The 13,505-nt window shown below is 33.1% G+C and overlaps 1 protein-coding gene across 19 annotated transcripts in view; it reads left to right on the forward strand.

Moving 5' to 3' along the window:
* Kdm6a (lysine demethylase 6A) overlaps nt 1-13,505 on the forward strand; it is a 142,307-nt gene that overhangs the window by 106,979 nt on the left and 21,823 nt on the right. For all 19 annotated transcript variants that reach the window (XM_038316933.1, XM_038316935.1, XM_038316934.1 and 16 more), the window contains 7 exons: nt 1,578-1,707; nt 4,361-4,466; nt 5,202-5,407; nt 6,857-6,921; nt 6,997-7,071; nt 7,463-7,611; nt 11,446-11,560. In XM_038316933.1, coding sequence (XP_038172861.1) covers nt 1,578-1,707; nt 4,361-4,466; nt 5,202-5,407; nt 6,857-6,921; nt 6,997-7,071; nt 7,463-7,611; nt 11,446-11,560 — 846 coding nt within the window. The remainder of the gene's footprint in view (nt 1-1,577; nt 1,708-4,360; nt 4,467-5,201; nt 5,408-6,856; nt 6,922-6,996; nt 7,072-7,462; nt 7,612-11,445; nt 11,561-13,505) is intronic.

The following is a 13,505-nucleotide window of genomic DNA, read 5'->3' on the forward strand; positions in this document are numbered from 1 at the left end:
TCTAAAATTCTTTCTTAAAAATTTTGAATTTAGAGGCATTATTAGTCTTTTTGTCTACAAGTTACTATCATTCACTTCAGCATTGAACCCCTTTAAGTGTCCAGTTCAATAGCTATAGCTGACTCTGGAGAACACAGTACCTTGATTCCTTTCCAGTATGCTTATCTTCTGTCTGCATCTCCCTTAATTGATCTGCTCTCTGCCCTCCTTTTCTAGTTTTCTTTCTACTCTGCTAAAGCAGGGGCTTGTTCACTCTCTCTAGACACTCAGGACATTTGTTTTAACAACAGCAACAAAAAAAAAAATAGGGAGAAGCAGAGATGTCATTTAAAGGCGGGGGATTCTGGAGCTATGTTATGGCCCACAGGTTATAAGCAATGTGAAAGAGCAGTTTTTGTTAATAAAATTTTATGCTATGGGGTACCTAGTTGATTGTATTTTTTAGTGTGTTAAGGATAATGCTCTTTTATCTCATTTTTTGTTGCTGATGGGAACATTAGGATATTCACTTGAGTATATTCTAATAGTTTTGTATTAAACATAATTCATAAAATTAATTTTGCCTCATTATAGATACTTTGTGTTATAAGTAGCTAGATACACCAAAACACTGGGCTATTTCAACCAGTCTTGGCATGAATTTGTAAATGATGAGATAGGAAGTCACTTCTTTATGTTGGAGATCAATCTTCTGAAACTTAAAGAAATCTTGCTTACAAGTGAGGGGTGTTTGATTGATAGTAGCCTGTACTGGCATAAGGCACCCAGAAAGTCACACAGGCATGGCATTAGGAGACCTGGGATCTATGGTTTAGGAGCCTTTTAGAGAATATTTGGTTTACTCACAAAACACTTTACCATAATTTCTCTACTAAGTATGGTTGTTCCAAAATGGGAGAAAACTATTTAAAATGATGTGTTTTTTGAATCTTCTCTGTCGCCATCTTATTTCATAACTTTGCTTTCTACTTTTCTGTCCACTTTGGATTATTAAGATGAAGTTTCATTATATCTGGCTTAAGGTGTTCTAAAGCAGTGTTCAGAAGATGACATGAATACCTGGTATCTAAGTAGCTATTAAGATCTATGAGTGTAGTTAAGTAGGCAATTTTTATAGTCTCTTATATAGATGACTATATGCATCTGTTTTAGAGAAATTTCTGTCTGTTTCAGACTTGCTTTTAACAGGCAGATAATTTTTGAAGCACAGTAAGAAACCATTAATATGACTGACTTATTGGGACTTTTTCTTGGTTGCGCTAATGTACTAACCTTGAATGGGAAAAATTCTGATGATAGAAAGGAAATTACACCTTATTCTTGTATTTAGATTAAAGAAATCACAAACAAAATAAGGAATGTTTTCTATGCTCCATATGTGCTTTTATTTTACTTCAGTGCAAGGTATAGGAATCAAAATAAGTATTTGCAGAAATAATTTTTCTTGTTCCCACTGGATCCAAAATTCATGGATTTATAAAAATGCCTATTCACTTAATTAGAAGTTAGTTCAGAATTTTTTTGCCTTCTATGTAAATGTAAAGCTGATTTTTTTCTCTTTTTTGTTATTTTTAAAGGAATCTAGGTAAAAATGGCCTGTCTAACAGTAGCATTTTGTTGGATAAATGTCCGCCTCCAAGACCACCATCTTCACCATACCCTCCCTTGCCAAAGGACAAGTTGAATCCACCTACTCCTAGTATTTATGTGAGTCTGAATTGACTGACTAAATTTCAGCCAAACCAATGTTTACTTCTAGTTGTCTCTTGTAAAAGTCTTTTAGGTCATCATGGATACTCTTTAGCAAATATTACAGTTATTGGCAGCAGTGTGGATATTAAGCAACAACATAAAAGATGTATTGAAAAAGATTTTATGCTATTTCGAAAATACCTGCTCAGCTATTAACTATGATTATATTAGAAAATTTGTTTTTTTGCTTTGTTTTGTTTGTTGTTGTTTCGCTGTGCTGGAAACTAAACCCAGGGCTTTGCATATTCTGGTCAAGTACTCTATAACATTGCTACTATATACCCATTGTTCCTCTCTGACTATAGGCTGGGCTAGAATAAGTGGAAAATACTTTCTCTGCCTTAATTTTGAGCAGTATTAAACCAAAGCTACTTGAAATTATTTAGCTTATTTTTTTTTTGTAAACTGGGTTTTAAATCTACTAATTGTTGGACCTTAGCATTCATTCTGTTTCATACATAATGCTAAAAGAAATACCTTCAAATTAAACAAAGCAAAAAAAATTTTAAGAATGTGGTCATTGGAGCTGGAGAGATGGCTCAGCAGTTAAGAGCACTTGTTACTCTTCCAGAAGGCCCAGGTTCCATCACCTATACCCACATGGTGTTTCAACCACCCATAACTCTCAGGAGAACTGATACCCTAATCTGACCTTCTTGGTACCAGTCATTCACATGGTATCTGTATACACAGGCAAAACACTCATATACATGAAGTAAAAATTAAAATCAAGACCAGCATGCCTAGATTTAAAAAATATATAATAGGTAGATATGTGTCACCAAAAATCTTTGTAAGCTATTTATCATTTAAAACTCACTTTTTTCATAGATCCTTTCTCTTTCTTTCTCTGTGTGTGTGTGTGTGTGTGTGTGTGTGTGTGTGTGTGTGTGTGTGTGTGTGTTTGGTATTTTTGTTTGTTTTTCGAGACATGCTTTCACTTTAACAGCCCTGGCTCTCTGACTGCCCCGGAACTAGCTCTGTAGACCAGGCTGGCCTAGAACTCAGAGAGATGTGCCTACCTCTGCCTCCTGAGTTCTAAAATTAAAGGCATGAGCCACCATTGCCCAGCTATAAAAGCAATTCTTAATTGTGTTTTTTACAAATAAGTCCTGCTGCTACTGTATTAATGTCTTCCTACTATCTTCCCATGTGAAAGAAAAAAATTAAATACACAAAGTTATAGTGATATAGTTTAATGGCCATACATCTGTGAAAATGATTCTTGAATTTGTTCGAGAAATTTTGATTTCTTCCTCTGAGTTTTTAAAGCATATGACAAAATTCACCATCTCTTCCCTAACTGAGTATATAGTTAAGTAGTGTTAAACACACTCATGTTGTTACATAATCTCTCTTGAGAATTTATTTTCTGGCCAGAGTGTCTAACCATGGAACATTCTCTTTTCCTTAAGTCCTGGCTGTCACAATTCTGTTTTCATGCATTTCACTGCTTTATATAATGGAACCACAATTTTTTCTATGACAATTTTTTTTAACTTATTTCATTTATCATGCCCTCAATGTTAATCCACATGACAGGATAATCGATCAGTCAATTAACTTGGGTAGTGGTGCTAGTGTTAGTGTGTTGACATACTAATACAACTATTGTACCACCAAACTCTGTCTCTTCTCTCAGTAATTGTTTCCTTTGTTGCCTGGTTTCCTCCTGCTAGGGATGAATCCTAGGCTTTTTAAATAGTCTACCATTGAGCTTCATATTCTATCCTTTAGCAAACTTCCAAACTATTTATCTAAGTTCATGTGTAATGTTACATCAAGAATGTGTGGAATCATAGAGAATCTTTTTAAGATTCATTTTTCTTATTTTTAATTATGTGAATAGAAGATAAGTGAGTGTAGTTGATTACATATAATTGTAGGTGTCCCCAGGAGCTGGAGTTACAGGTGAGCCATAGGTCTGGGAATCAAGGTCAGGTCCTTCTTCTGCAAGAGCAATAAGTGCTCATAATGACTGAGCCATATCTCCAAGCAAAAACAAATTTTATTTTTGGTCAAAGGGACTCACTCTATCACTTTAACTGATCTTGAACTTAGAGATATGCCTGTTTCTGACTCCTGGGTACTGGGATTGAAAGTGACTGCCACCACTCTCAGCTTCTATATAGGATCTTTTAACTCTTACTTTTTGGTTTTAATAGGGGCAGTATTGAAGATAAAACCTAGAGCCCCCTGAATGTCAGAAACACTATCATGAACCTACAACCCAACTCATACTTTGTTATTTCTTGCTCTCAGGGATGCTGGACTGAAGGCCTTAATGGAGGCTGAACTAATCTCCCTACCTACCCACTCTTGCTCCTTGTTTTTCTTCCTTTTTAAGGTCCAATTATACTTAAAGCACTTTGGTTTTGAAATTTAAATGTAATTTCTGCTGCATAATTTGTTCAACGTGTAGTACACAAAAATATATGTGGTTAGTTACTATCTAGTCATAATTAAAACCAAGTGCGAAAGTATTAGAAAATAGAAAAGAAATATAAATGCATGAAAGAATAGATTGATAGGCAATGAATCTGAGACATAATATTTAAGTTAAAAGCTATATTTTCCTGAGATATAACCACATATTTTAATTTTACAGTTGGAAAATAAACGTGATGCTTTCTTTCCTCCATTACATCAATTTTGTACAAATCCAAACAACCCTGTTACAGTAATACGTGGCCTTGCTGGAGCTCTTAAATTAGGTACGCTTAAAGAAAAATGTTTTCTATGCATGCTGTCTTTTAACCTTTTAAAACACCAGTAGAGAGTATCGTTACCACCCACTACCATTCACATATACACATTTTTATTCTAATATGGATGGAGGATCATGATTAATTTTACTTGAGGTTCATGATTTGAATGCATAATGGTGATGATGTAGGTTGCTGGCATTTTAGGAGTAGTTTTTTTACTTTTATCTAGTTTTATAATAGTAGGTTATGTTTACTACTAGGAAAAATATAAATTGTATATAAAAAATATAAATTGAATATAAATTGTAAGTGAGATTTAGTGTAGTTTTTTTACTTTTATCTAGTTTTATAATAGTAGGTTATGTTTACTACTAGGAAAAATATAAATTGTATATAAAAAATATAAATTGAATATAAAATTGTAAGTGAAATTTAGTGTACTCTTCAAATACTGTACTATAGCCCCATTGGTATTTGCTAGTGCCCACACAGATTAAGTACATGAAAAGTTTGACCATTGGACTCTTGACTCTTTCTTTGTTGGAACACCATGAGCATTGGGAATACCTAGGCCTTCAGAGTGTATAGATGACCTAGTCAATTTTTAGGGGAACTTGGATATATTACTATAAAATGCTTTCTCTTTAAAAAAACGGTGAGGGGCAGGAGAGCTTGTTGGATGCATTTTTGTTTTTCTTTTGTTGACTTCTTTTATTTATTTATGGCTTACTTGTAATAAAGACCTGGGACTTTTCTCTACTAAAACTTTGGTGGAAGCTAACAATGAACATATGGTAGAAGTGAGAACACAGTTGTTACAACCAGCTGATGAAAACTGGGACCCTACTGGAACCAAGAAAATCTGGCATTGTGAAAGTAATAGATCTCATACTACAATTGCTAAATATGCTCAGTACCAAGCATCCTCATTCCAAGAATCATTGAGAGTAAGTGTTTGCATCCTGGAGATTATTTTTAGAGATTTTAAAATTATTTCATTTTGAAGTTTTGAAAGTAGATGTCATCAGACTATATTATGTTACATAAAACATAATAATAAGTGCTACCCAGTTTACTTTAAACAAACCTGTGAGTTGATTCAGTAAGTAAGTATTGCCTAGTAAATGTTTCTCAGGTTATCTGGGACATTTATACTTAAAGTGGGGAAAACTGCTATTGACAATTTGAGTTGAATATTTCTTCGTTTGTGGGGGCTGTTGTGTGTGTTATAAAATATTTAGCAACATCTGTGTCTGTCTGTTCAAAAAAGAGCTATGTCAGATATTTCCTGGAAAACAAAGTTCCTTATTGAGAATCCTGACTTGAAGGCTAGACCTGTCTTGAATTTGCTTTATGTTTGAAGTATTTCTCATCTTGTATACTTGCATTTATTCTTTTCTTCTGCCAGATCAGGTAGACAACTCTTTCAGGAAGTATTTGTGTTCTTCCTTCCAGTCTTAGTTCATATAAGAATACTGAAGAAGAGGTATAAACTGAGAGGAATCATTTCAACATATAGAAATTTTAAAATCTGAAATTTAAAACTCATCAAAATTATTATTAAAAGCCCCATATAGTTGTTATATCTTTGAAACATTACTAAAATCATGTATCATAATGAGAGCTTTGTGAGTTCTTCCACAAACTGGAGATAAAACATCCACAGAAGTGAGTTTGAAATACTTCTCTAATACTGCCTTGTGCTGAGTTGAGTTCATATCTTTTGCACAGGAAATTTAATTTAGTTTACTAGATTTGCTTATCTCTTCAAAAATATTTAAAATGTTTCTCTGAGTTCACGTTTTTAGTCCAGACAACCTTTTTACATGAAATTATGTATTTGGGTTACTGTCTTAAGCAGAGTTTTTGTTGCTGAATTGAAACACCATGACCGAAGCAACGTGGGGAGGAAAGGGTTTATTTGACTTACTACATCATCAAAGGAAGTCAGGCAGGAACCTGGAGGCAAGAGCTGGTGCAGAGGCCATGAAGTGGTGCTGCTTACTGACTTGCTTCTCCCTGGCTTGCTCAGCCTGCTTTCTTAGAGAACCCAGGACCACCAGCTTAAGATGGCACAACTCACAATGAGCTAGGCCCTACCCCATCAGTCACTAATTAAGAAAATGCCCCACAGCCTTAATGAATCTTACAGAAACATTTTCTCAGTTGAGATTCCCTCCTTTTAGATAATTCTACCTTCTGTCAAGTTGACATACACTAGCCACTTTCTATAAACTAAAACCTGTCCTACAAATTGCATTAAATTACAGTGAATTGCATCAGTTTTCTCTCCTTGCAAATAGAGCTAATGTGAGAATCTGTCATTTAGTAGCATGGGGGAAAGATTCACCAAATATGTGGAATACTAAGCTAAAATGCTTTTTACTAATTTTTAGGAAGAAAATGAGAAAAGAAGTCACCATAAAGACCATTCTGATAATGAATCTACGTCATCAGATAAGTAAGTCATTTTTCATTTCTACTTAATATTTCTGTTTAAAAGATGCACTTGTAATTTTGCTTCTTTCTTTTTAAGTTCTGGGAAAAGAAGAAAAGGACCCTTTAAAACCATTAAGTTTGGGACCAACATTGACCTGTCTGATGACAAAAAGTAAGTCCTTAAGTCCTTGTGATAGTTCTGTGAACTGATGCAAAGACGTGTCCTTGCTCTGATTCAGAATTGTTTACAATCTCTTCTGTTTTATTCCTTATCATTTTTTCATAAATCGATGTAAGATAAACTAAATAATTTTACTAGACTTTACAGTTAAATTATTTTTTTTTAATTTAAGACTGTTATATCCTTCTTTTTCCACTGAAACTTTAACTTTATGGTAGGTAATTTTTCATTATGTTCTAGGTCTATAATTTTAATGATATTTTTCATTGGTAAGTTAATTTAGATATTCCATTATTTCTTATTTGAAAGTAAAATGTTTATAGATTTTTTTTTCTCATTGGAACATAAAAGCAGGGCATTACTCTTTTTTTTTTCTTTATAGGTGGAAGCTGCAGTTACATGAACTGACTAAACTTCCTGCTTTTGTGCGTGTCGTATCAGCAGGAAATCTTCTAAGCCATGTTGGTCATACTATATTGGGCATGAACACAGTTCAACTATATATGAAAGTTCCAGGAAGCAGAACGCCAGGTAAACTTCATATATCATAAAAGATAATGCATATGAAGAGAATCAGAATCTTTCTGTTTAAAATGAATAGAACTGCCGGGCGGTGGTGGCGCACGCCTTTAATCCCAGCACTCGGGAGGCAGAGGCAGGCGGATCTCTGTGAGTTCGAGGCCAGCCTGGTCTACAAGAGCTAGTTCCAGGACAGGCTTTAAAAAAGCTACAGAGAAACCCTGTCTCGAAAAACCAAAAAAAGAAAAAAGAAAAAAAAATAAAATGAATAGAACTAAAAAGGATTATTTTTATACGATTTGATGCTTTTAACAGGACTTAGGTCAAAATTTTTTCCCCTTTGATATCTTTCAAATCTGGTATTAGTATTTTGTTCTTAAAAGTTCATTAAAGCACCCTGTGGTCCAACAACTGTTGTTTCTGCATACTTCTAAGAATGGCATGTGTACAGTGTTTTGTAACAGTTTTTAAAATCACAATCATAATGTAGAATGTCCTTACTTTATATCATGGCCTAGTACATGTCATGTATGTGAAAACAGCCTCACTTGAAGAATACATTTTCCTTTCTGTTTAGTTTTTAAAAGAAACTGTGATTACAATCCTCTGGTTAGGTTGCAAATGATAGTTTAATGATAGTTTCAAAAACATTTAATATGAAGCAGTTACTGGACTCATCCTGTGGACTTTGCCACCAGTTACACTGTGTACTTTTGCAAGTCATATTCTTTCTTTGAATTGTTTTATTCATGTCAAGTGGTTTGGTTTTCAGCTTTCATGTTTCCATCTATCACTAATGTATTTTCTTCTTCGGGGCCCATGGATTGACGTGAAACTGCAGAGTAATATTTTGAAATATTTAGCAATCCCTATAATCCTAGCATCAATGAATTAGTACAGTTACTGATAAGAAATAAAGTACCTATAGGTTGCATATCTCTGTCATGTTTTCAGTCTTTTACTTGAAGTAAACCTAGCTTAAAATCCAAACTGCTTTTTTTCTTTGTCACCTTAATGAATCATAGCTTAAGAATCATTTCAAAATAGAACCGTGTTGCTTTTGACTAATAGAGATCATTGGTTGCTATCTCTGACTGTCCAGATGAATCTCTTTTGTAGACTATGTATTCCATCTTTGGAGATATTAGATCTAAGAAAGAATATTATTAAACCAACAAACAACACAAATTGTTTTCCAGGGGAATCTTATGTATTAAAACCATTTATTGCCATTTTATTCTCGTGTCATTTCATAGTTTGATAAAGGGCAAAAAATTCTGGCATCAATGGCAAGAGAACCATATTCTACTTTCTGTTCCATCGTTAGACAGCAATATAAATATTGGACAAGCTATTTGAACTCATTTTCTTCTGTCTTTAGTATCAGATAGATTCTGTTTTAAAAACCATCCAATTTGAACTATTTTCTGCAAATAATATGCCCTAGTTGAAAAGAATTTTTCAATATAAATCTTAGGAAAGAATAAGTATGGAGAATATTCGTTGCTTGTGCCTATACAGTTCTGAATATTTTTTAATATTTTATTGCAGTTATTGTGTATGTCCACATATGCTTGCACAAGCCTGCATATATGTGCCATGGCATACATGTGGAAGTCAGAAATAACTTGCCAGAATCAGTTTCTGTCCTTTTACCATGTGGATCTAGAGGATTGAACTCTGCTTGTCCTGCTTGATTAATAACAAACATTTCTATGTGCCGAGCAATGTCACTGGCCCTGGACTCCCATGTCCCACTTGTACATTTTTATTTGCTGGGGGGATCAGAAGGCTCTGAGGAATGCTAAGTACCTGCATTAGAAAGCATTTTGTTATCTTCTTTAAATCATTTTAATATTAATTTAAAAATAGATTTCATACATAAAAGCAAACGTGATATGTGTCTTTCTTAAACATGCTCATGTCACATAGCATAATAATCTCCAATTCCATCTATTTTCCTGTGAGTGTGGTAATTTCGTTCTTACAGCTGAGTATAATTCATGTTCTGTAGGTGTAGTATGGTTTCTTTAATTTCTTTTATCTATGTATTTTATGTATCTATGTATTTTATCTATGTATTTATGTATAAATAGTGCAACAGTCAGTGTGAACATTACAGTGTGAAAATCCAGATGTCGTGCTTGTAGTTTTTGAGGAATCTCTATACTGATTTCCATAGTAGCCATACTGGTTTACATTGCCATCAGAAGTGTATAAGGGTTCCTGTGTCCTTACCAGCACTTTTTGTCTCTTGATTTCTTAATACTCATTCTGTCTGGGTTGAAAGACAGCAATTTCAAAGCAGTTTTAATTTAATATTTTTTATTCTTTATATTATGTAGTAATCCCCTGTCTGAGGTCATTGGTAACAACTTTTCTTCTATTCTCTCAAAGGAATTACCTGAAGAATTCCTTGAAGGTAGTGGTGTTCAATAGAAATATAATACAAATTATATATAATTTAAAAAGTCATTTTGATACATTAAAATATGAAGAGTAAATGAAGTTAATTTTTCCCTTTAACACCCAAAATATGAACATATAATCAATACAAAATTACAAAGATGTTTCACATTTTTTATACCATATATTTGAAATCTAGTGTATACTCTGCAATTGCTACCGCTTCCAACTCACATTTTAAAAAGTCTTTTTGTATTAGATTGCATGGTCTTACAAGAAATGTGTATAGTTTAATCAGTACAATATATGAAATAACACTTTCGTGTGTCTTGTATTAAAGTTGTTCTGGAGTTACATAAGTACAGGTGATAGCTGTTTTAGCTATCACTTTACAATCAGACTGTATATTTTAAACTACAGGGTTGTGTTTAGGCTTTATTCTTAAATAATTTTGTATAGGCAATTAAGGTTTATTTAGTAGCTCTGACTGTAACTAGAGCTCATTTTTATTTAGGATCCATACTGTGGGGCATTTCCAAATACATACTTAGAAAGTAACTACTGAGTACCATTATATTGCTTGCCCTGAGATGACATGAAGCAAGAAGTCCTTGCCTCAGTTCCTTGGTGACTCCTTAGTTAAGTGAAAATAAAACAAAATAATAACACTTTTCCTCCATCTAGAAAAAATAGGGACCTGGGTACTACACCAAAAATACAAATTTTGTGTTTTAAACTCATCAGTTAGCCAGCAATGCAGGGAAGGCAAGATCCAAAGTATTACACTACAAATGTCTACTAACTTTAAGTTACCTTTCTTTTGGAATTTATTTCATGACAGTCAACCTATGACTATCTCTGTGTGTTCTAATAAAGTTGATCTTCATGTATAGAGAAAGAGGGAGGATCTCTATTTTACTGTTTTCTACTGCCACCAGTCCAAGTCCTCTGTAAGAGCACAATGGACTCTTAAGCACTGAGGCATATATCTGGCCTAAGTAGCTATGTTTTTAAAGCCAGACTTTGTTCACAATGAAAAAGAAAAAAGTAATGGCATCTACAACTAATGTATATTGTTTATTAGACACCATTCTAATCAATATTTCATTTATCTTCAAAATAACAATTTTATAGAAATTGTTAATATTTATTCTTATTTCTAGGGAAGGTGAGCTAAACATGCTTTACAGCTTGCTTTGGTTAATGTTATAACTGAGCCAGGTAACTTATCAGAGCCTAAACTCTACTTTGCCTTCCATGTTAGCCCTTACTGAATAAGTTAGGAGTACTTGACCTAACTCAGTCATAAAGCCAGACTTAAAACTATAAAGAACTGAATCTTTAACATTCTCTATTTAACATTTTAAAGGTTTCATGTCTAAAGACTTATTTTCTATAGAATTAATAGTATGTTGATTTATTTTTCTTTTTGCCTTTTAGGTCATCAAGAAAATAATAACTTCTGTTCAGTTAATATAAATATTGGCCCAGGTGACTGTGAATGGTTTGTTGTTCCTGAAGGTTACTGGGGTGTTTTGAATGACTTCTGTGAAAAGTAGGTTTTCAAACTCAATTTTATTTAAACATAATTATTATAATACAGTATTATAAAGGACAACTTACCAAATTCGATAGCCTAATGATACACTCAGCTTTTAGTTACCATTTAGTGGAAAATTTTGTGTTAAATTGATTCCAAACCTATTACGTTATGAGAAAACTTTTAAAGGTATCATGAAACCACTCTGTGAAATATAGTAGTAGGCATGTGCTTAGAGGTTAGAAATTTTGAGTTATTAGTTTCATTTTTAAAATGATATATTCAAGTACTTATTTATAAGGCATACATTCATAGAAAAAAATTCATAAATGTTTTCAGAAAGTGAAGGAAACTCTGTAAGTGAACGTGCTTATTAGGAATAACTCAAGCTTGAACATATTACTCTTTGCCCTGTCATGATATAAATTCTTTTTAAAACTGGCATCTTTTTTTAAAAAGGCTTTTTATAAAACTTAAATTACTGCTTCAGGTTTTGTTTCAAGAATATATATAGTGAATCTTTTCATTCATTAAGATACTAGAAATAGCCATCCTTTATGTGTTTTGTTTTGTGTTAAGAAGGGCTTTGGGTGCTTTTTAATTGATTTAAATTTAATATATCTAGATATAACTGTTTTCTTGTTTTCTAAAAGGTACTCAATTATGTAAGCTTCTGATATTTTCATTTAGTAATAAAATTAGAAAATTATTATGAAATAAAAATTAAAAACATATATCATTAATATGTGGTATTTTGCCCCTATTTCAGTTAAATGTAGAGGGAGGGGCTACTGAAAGTGTGTATTATGAAATTTGAAAACTAATTATACACATATTCCTTATATTAACATGTAATTTCTAATTTTGCTTTAATAATCTTAGCTGTAAATACTTGGTTAATTATGACATGTATCATAATTGAAAATTTTTTAAAAGCTCTAAATCTTTTTTTAAATTTGGAGAGATAATCACCATCTATTGACTTCACTAACACATTTCATTCAGTACAAGAAAATTAGATATAGAATTTTACAGATTCAAATGTATTGTCAAAGTAACTTGCTCTACTTTATACCATATCTTGTTAATTAATTGGGGTTGCTTGCCTGATTTTAGTTAGAATGTTTTCTCCAGTTTTATGATGGTACCACAAGACTAAAATAGGTTTAAGATTTGTTTTAATAACTTTGCTTTATAGGGAACTGTAGTTGCTCAACCTTATCACAGATTCCTTATTTGTTTAGAGAACAAACTTGCAAACACACAATTTAGGATGTATAGTAGTCAGAGAAAAACTTAGAACTTGAAGAAGTCTGTTTTCTCCTTTACCTTTCAGGAATGACAAATCTTTACAGTATACCAGAGCATTATCCCATAGCTTATCCCCCTTTTTCTCTTTTCAGAACAAAACACCTGAATCCAATCTTCTTTGTTTAGCTTTTTTTCTGACCATTATCCATAACAACTTGAAACCTACATGCTAAACAAAGACAAACATTCATAATCCATTTTTTGAGAATGTAGGTGTATTTTTCTGGGCTACTTCCTGCTGACTGGGAGCACTGATAATCTTATGGGAACCCAAAGAAAATTTTATTTTTATTATTTTAGGCAAAACGGGGAGCTATAGTGAAATTTTATTTATGCTTTATAAATAAAGCTTGCCTGAAGACTAGAAAGTAAAACAAAGCCACTAGAAGCTAGGCAGTGGTGTCATACACCTTTAATCCCATGATTTGGGAAACAGGCAGATGGATCTCTTGTGAGTTCAAGGCCTCCCTGGACTACACAAGATCAATACAGAAAAAGATCCAGATGGTGGTGTCTCATGCCTTTAATCCTCTGCACTAGAGAGAAATATATGCCAGGATGAAACAGGAACTTGTTCTCTTTCAGTCTGAGGATTTCTTAGAGGTAAGAGCTTTCTAGTGGCTTGACTGCTTACTTTGCCTTTCTGATC

Source organism: Arvicola amphibius, chromosome X (genome assembly GCF_903992535.2).
Source record: "Arvicola amphibius chromosome X, mArvAmp1.2, whole genome shotgun sequence".
Taxonomy (NCBI): Eukaryota; Metazoa; Chordata; class Mammalia; order Rodentia; family Cricetidae; genus Arvicola; species Arvicola amphibius.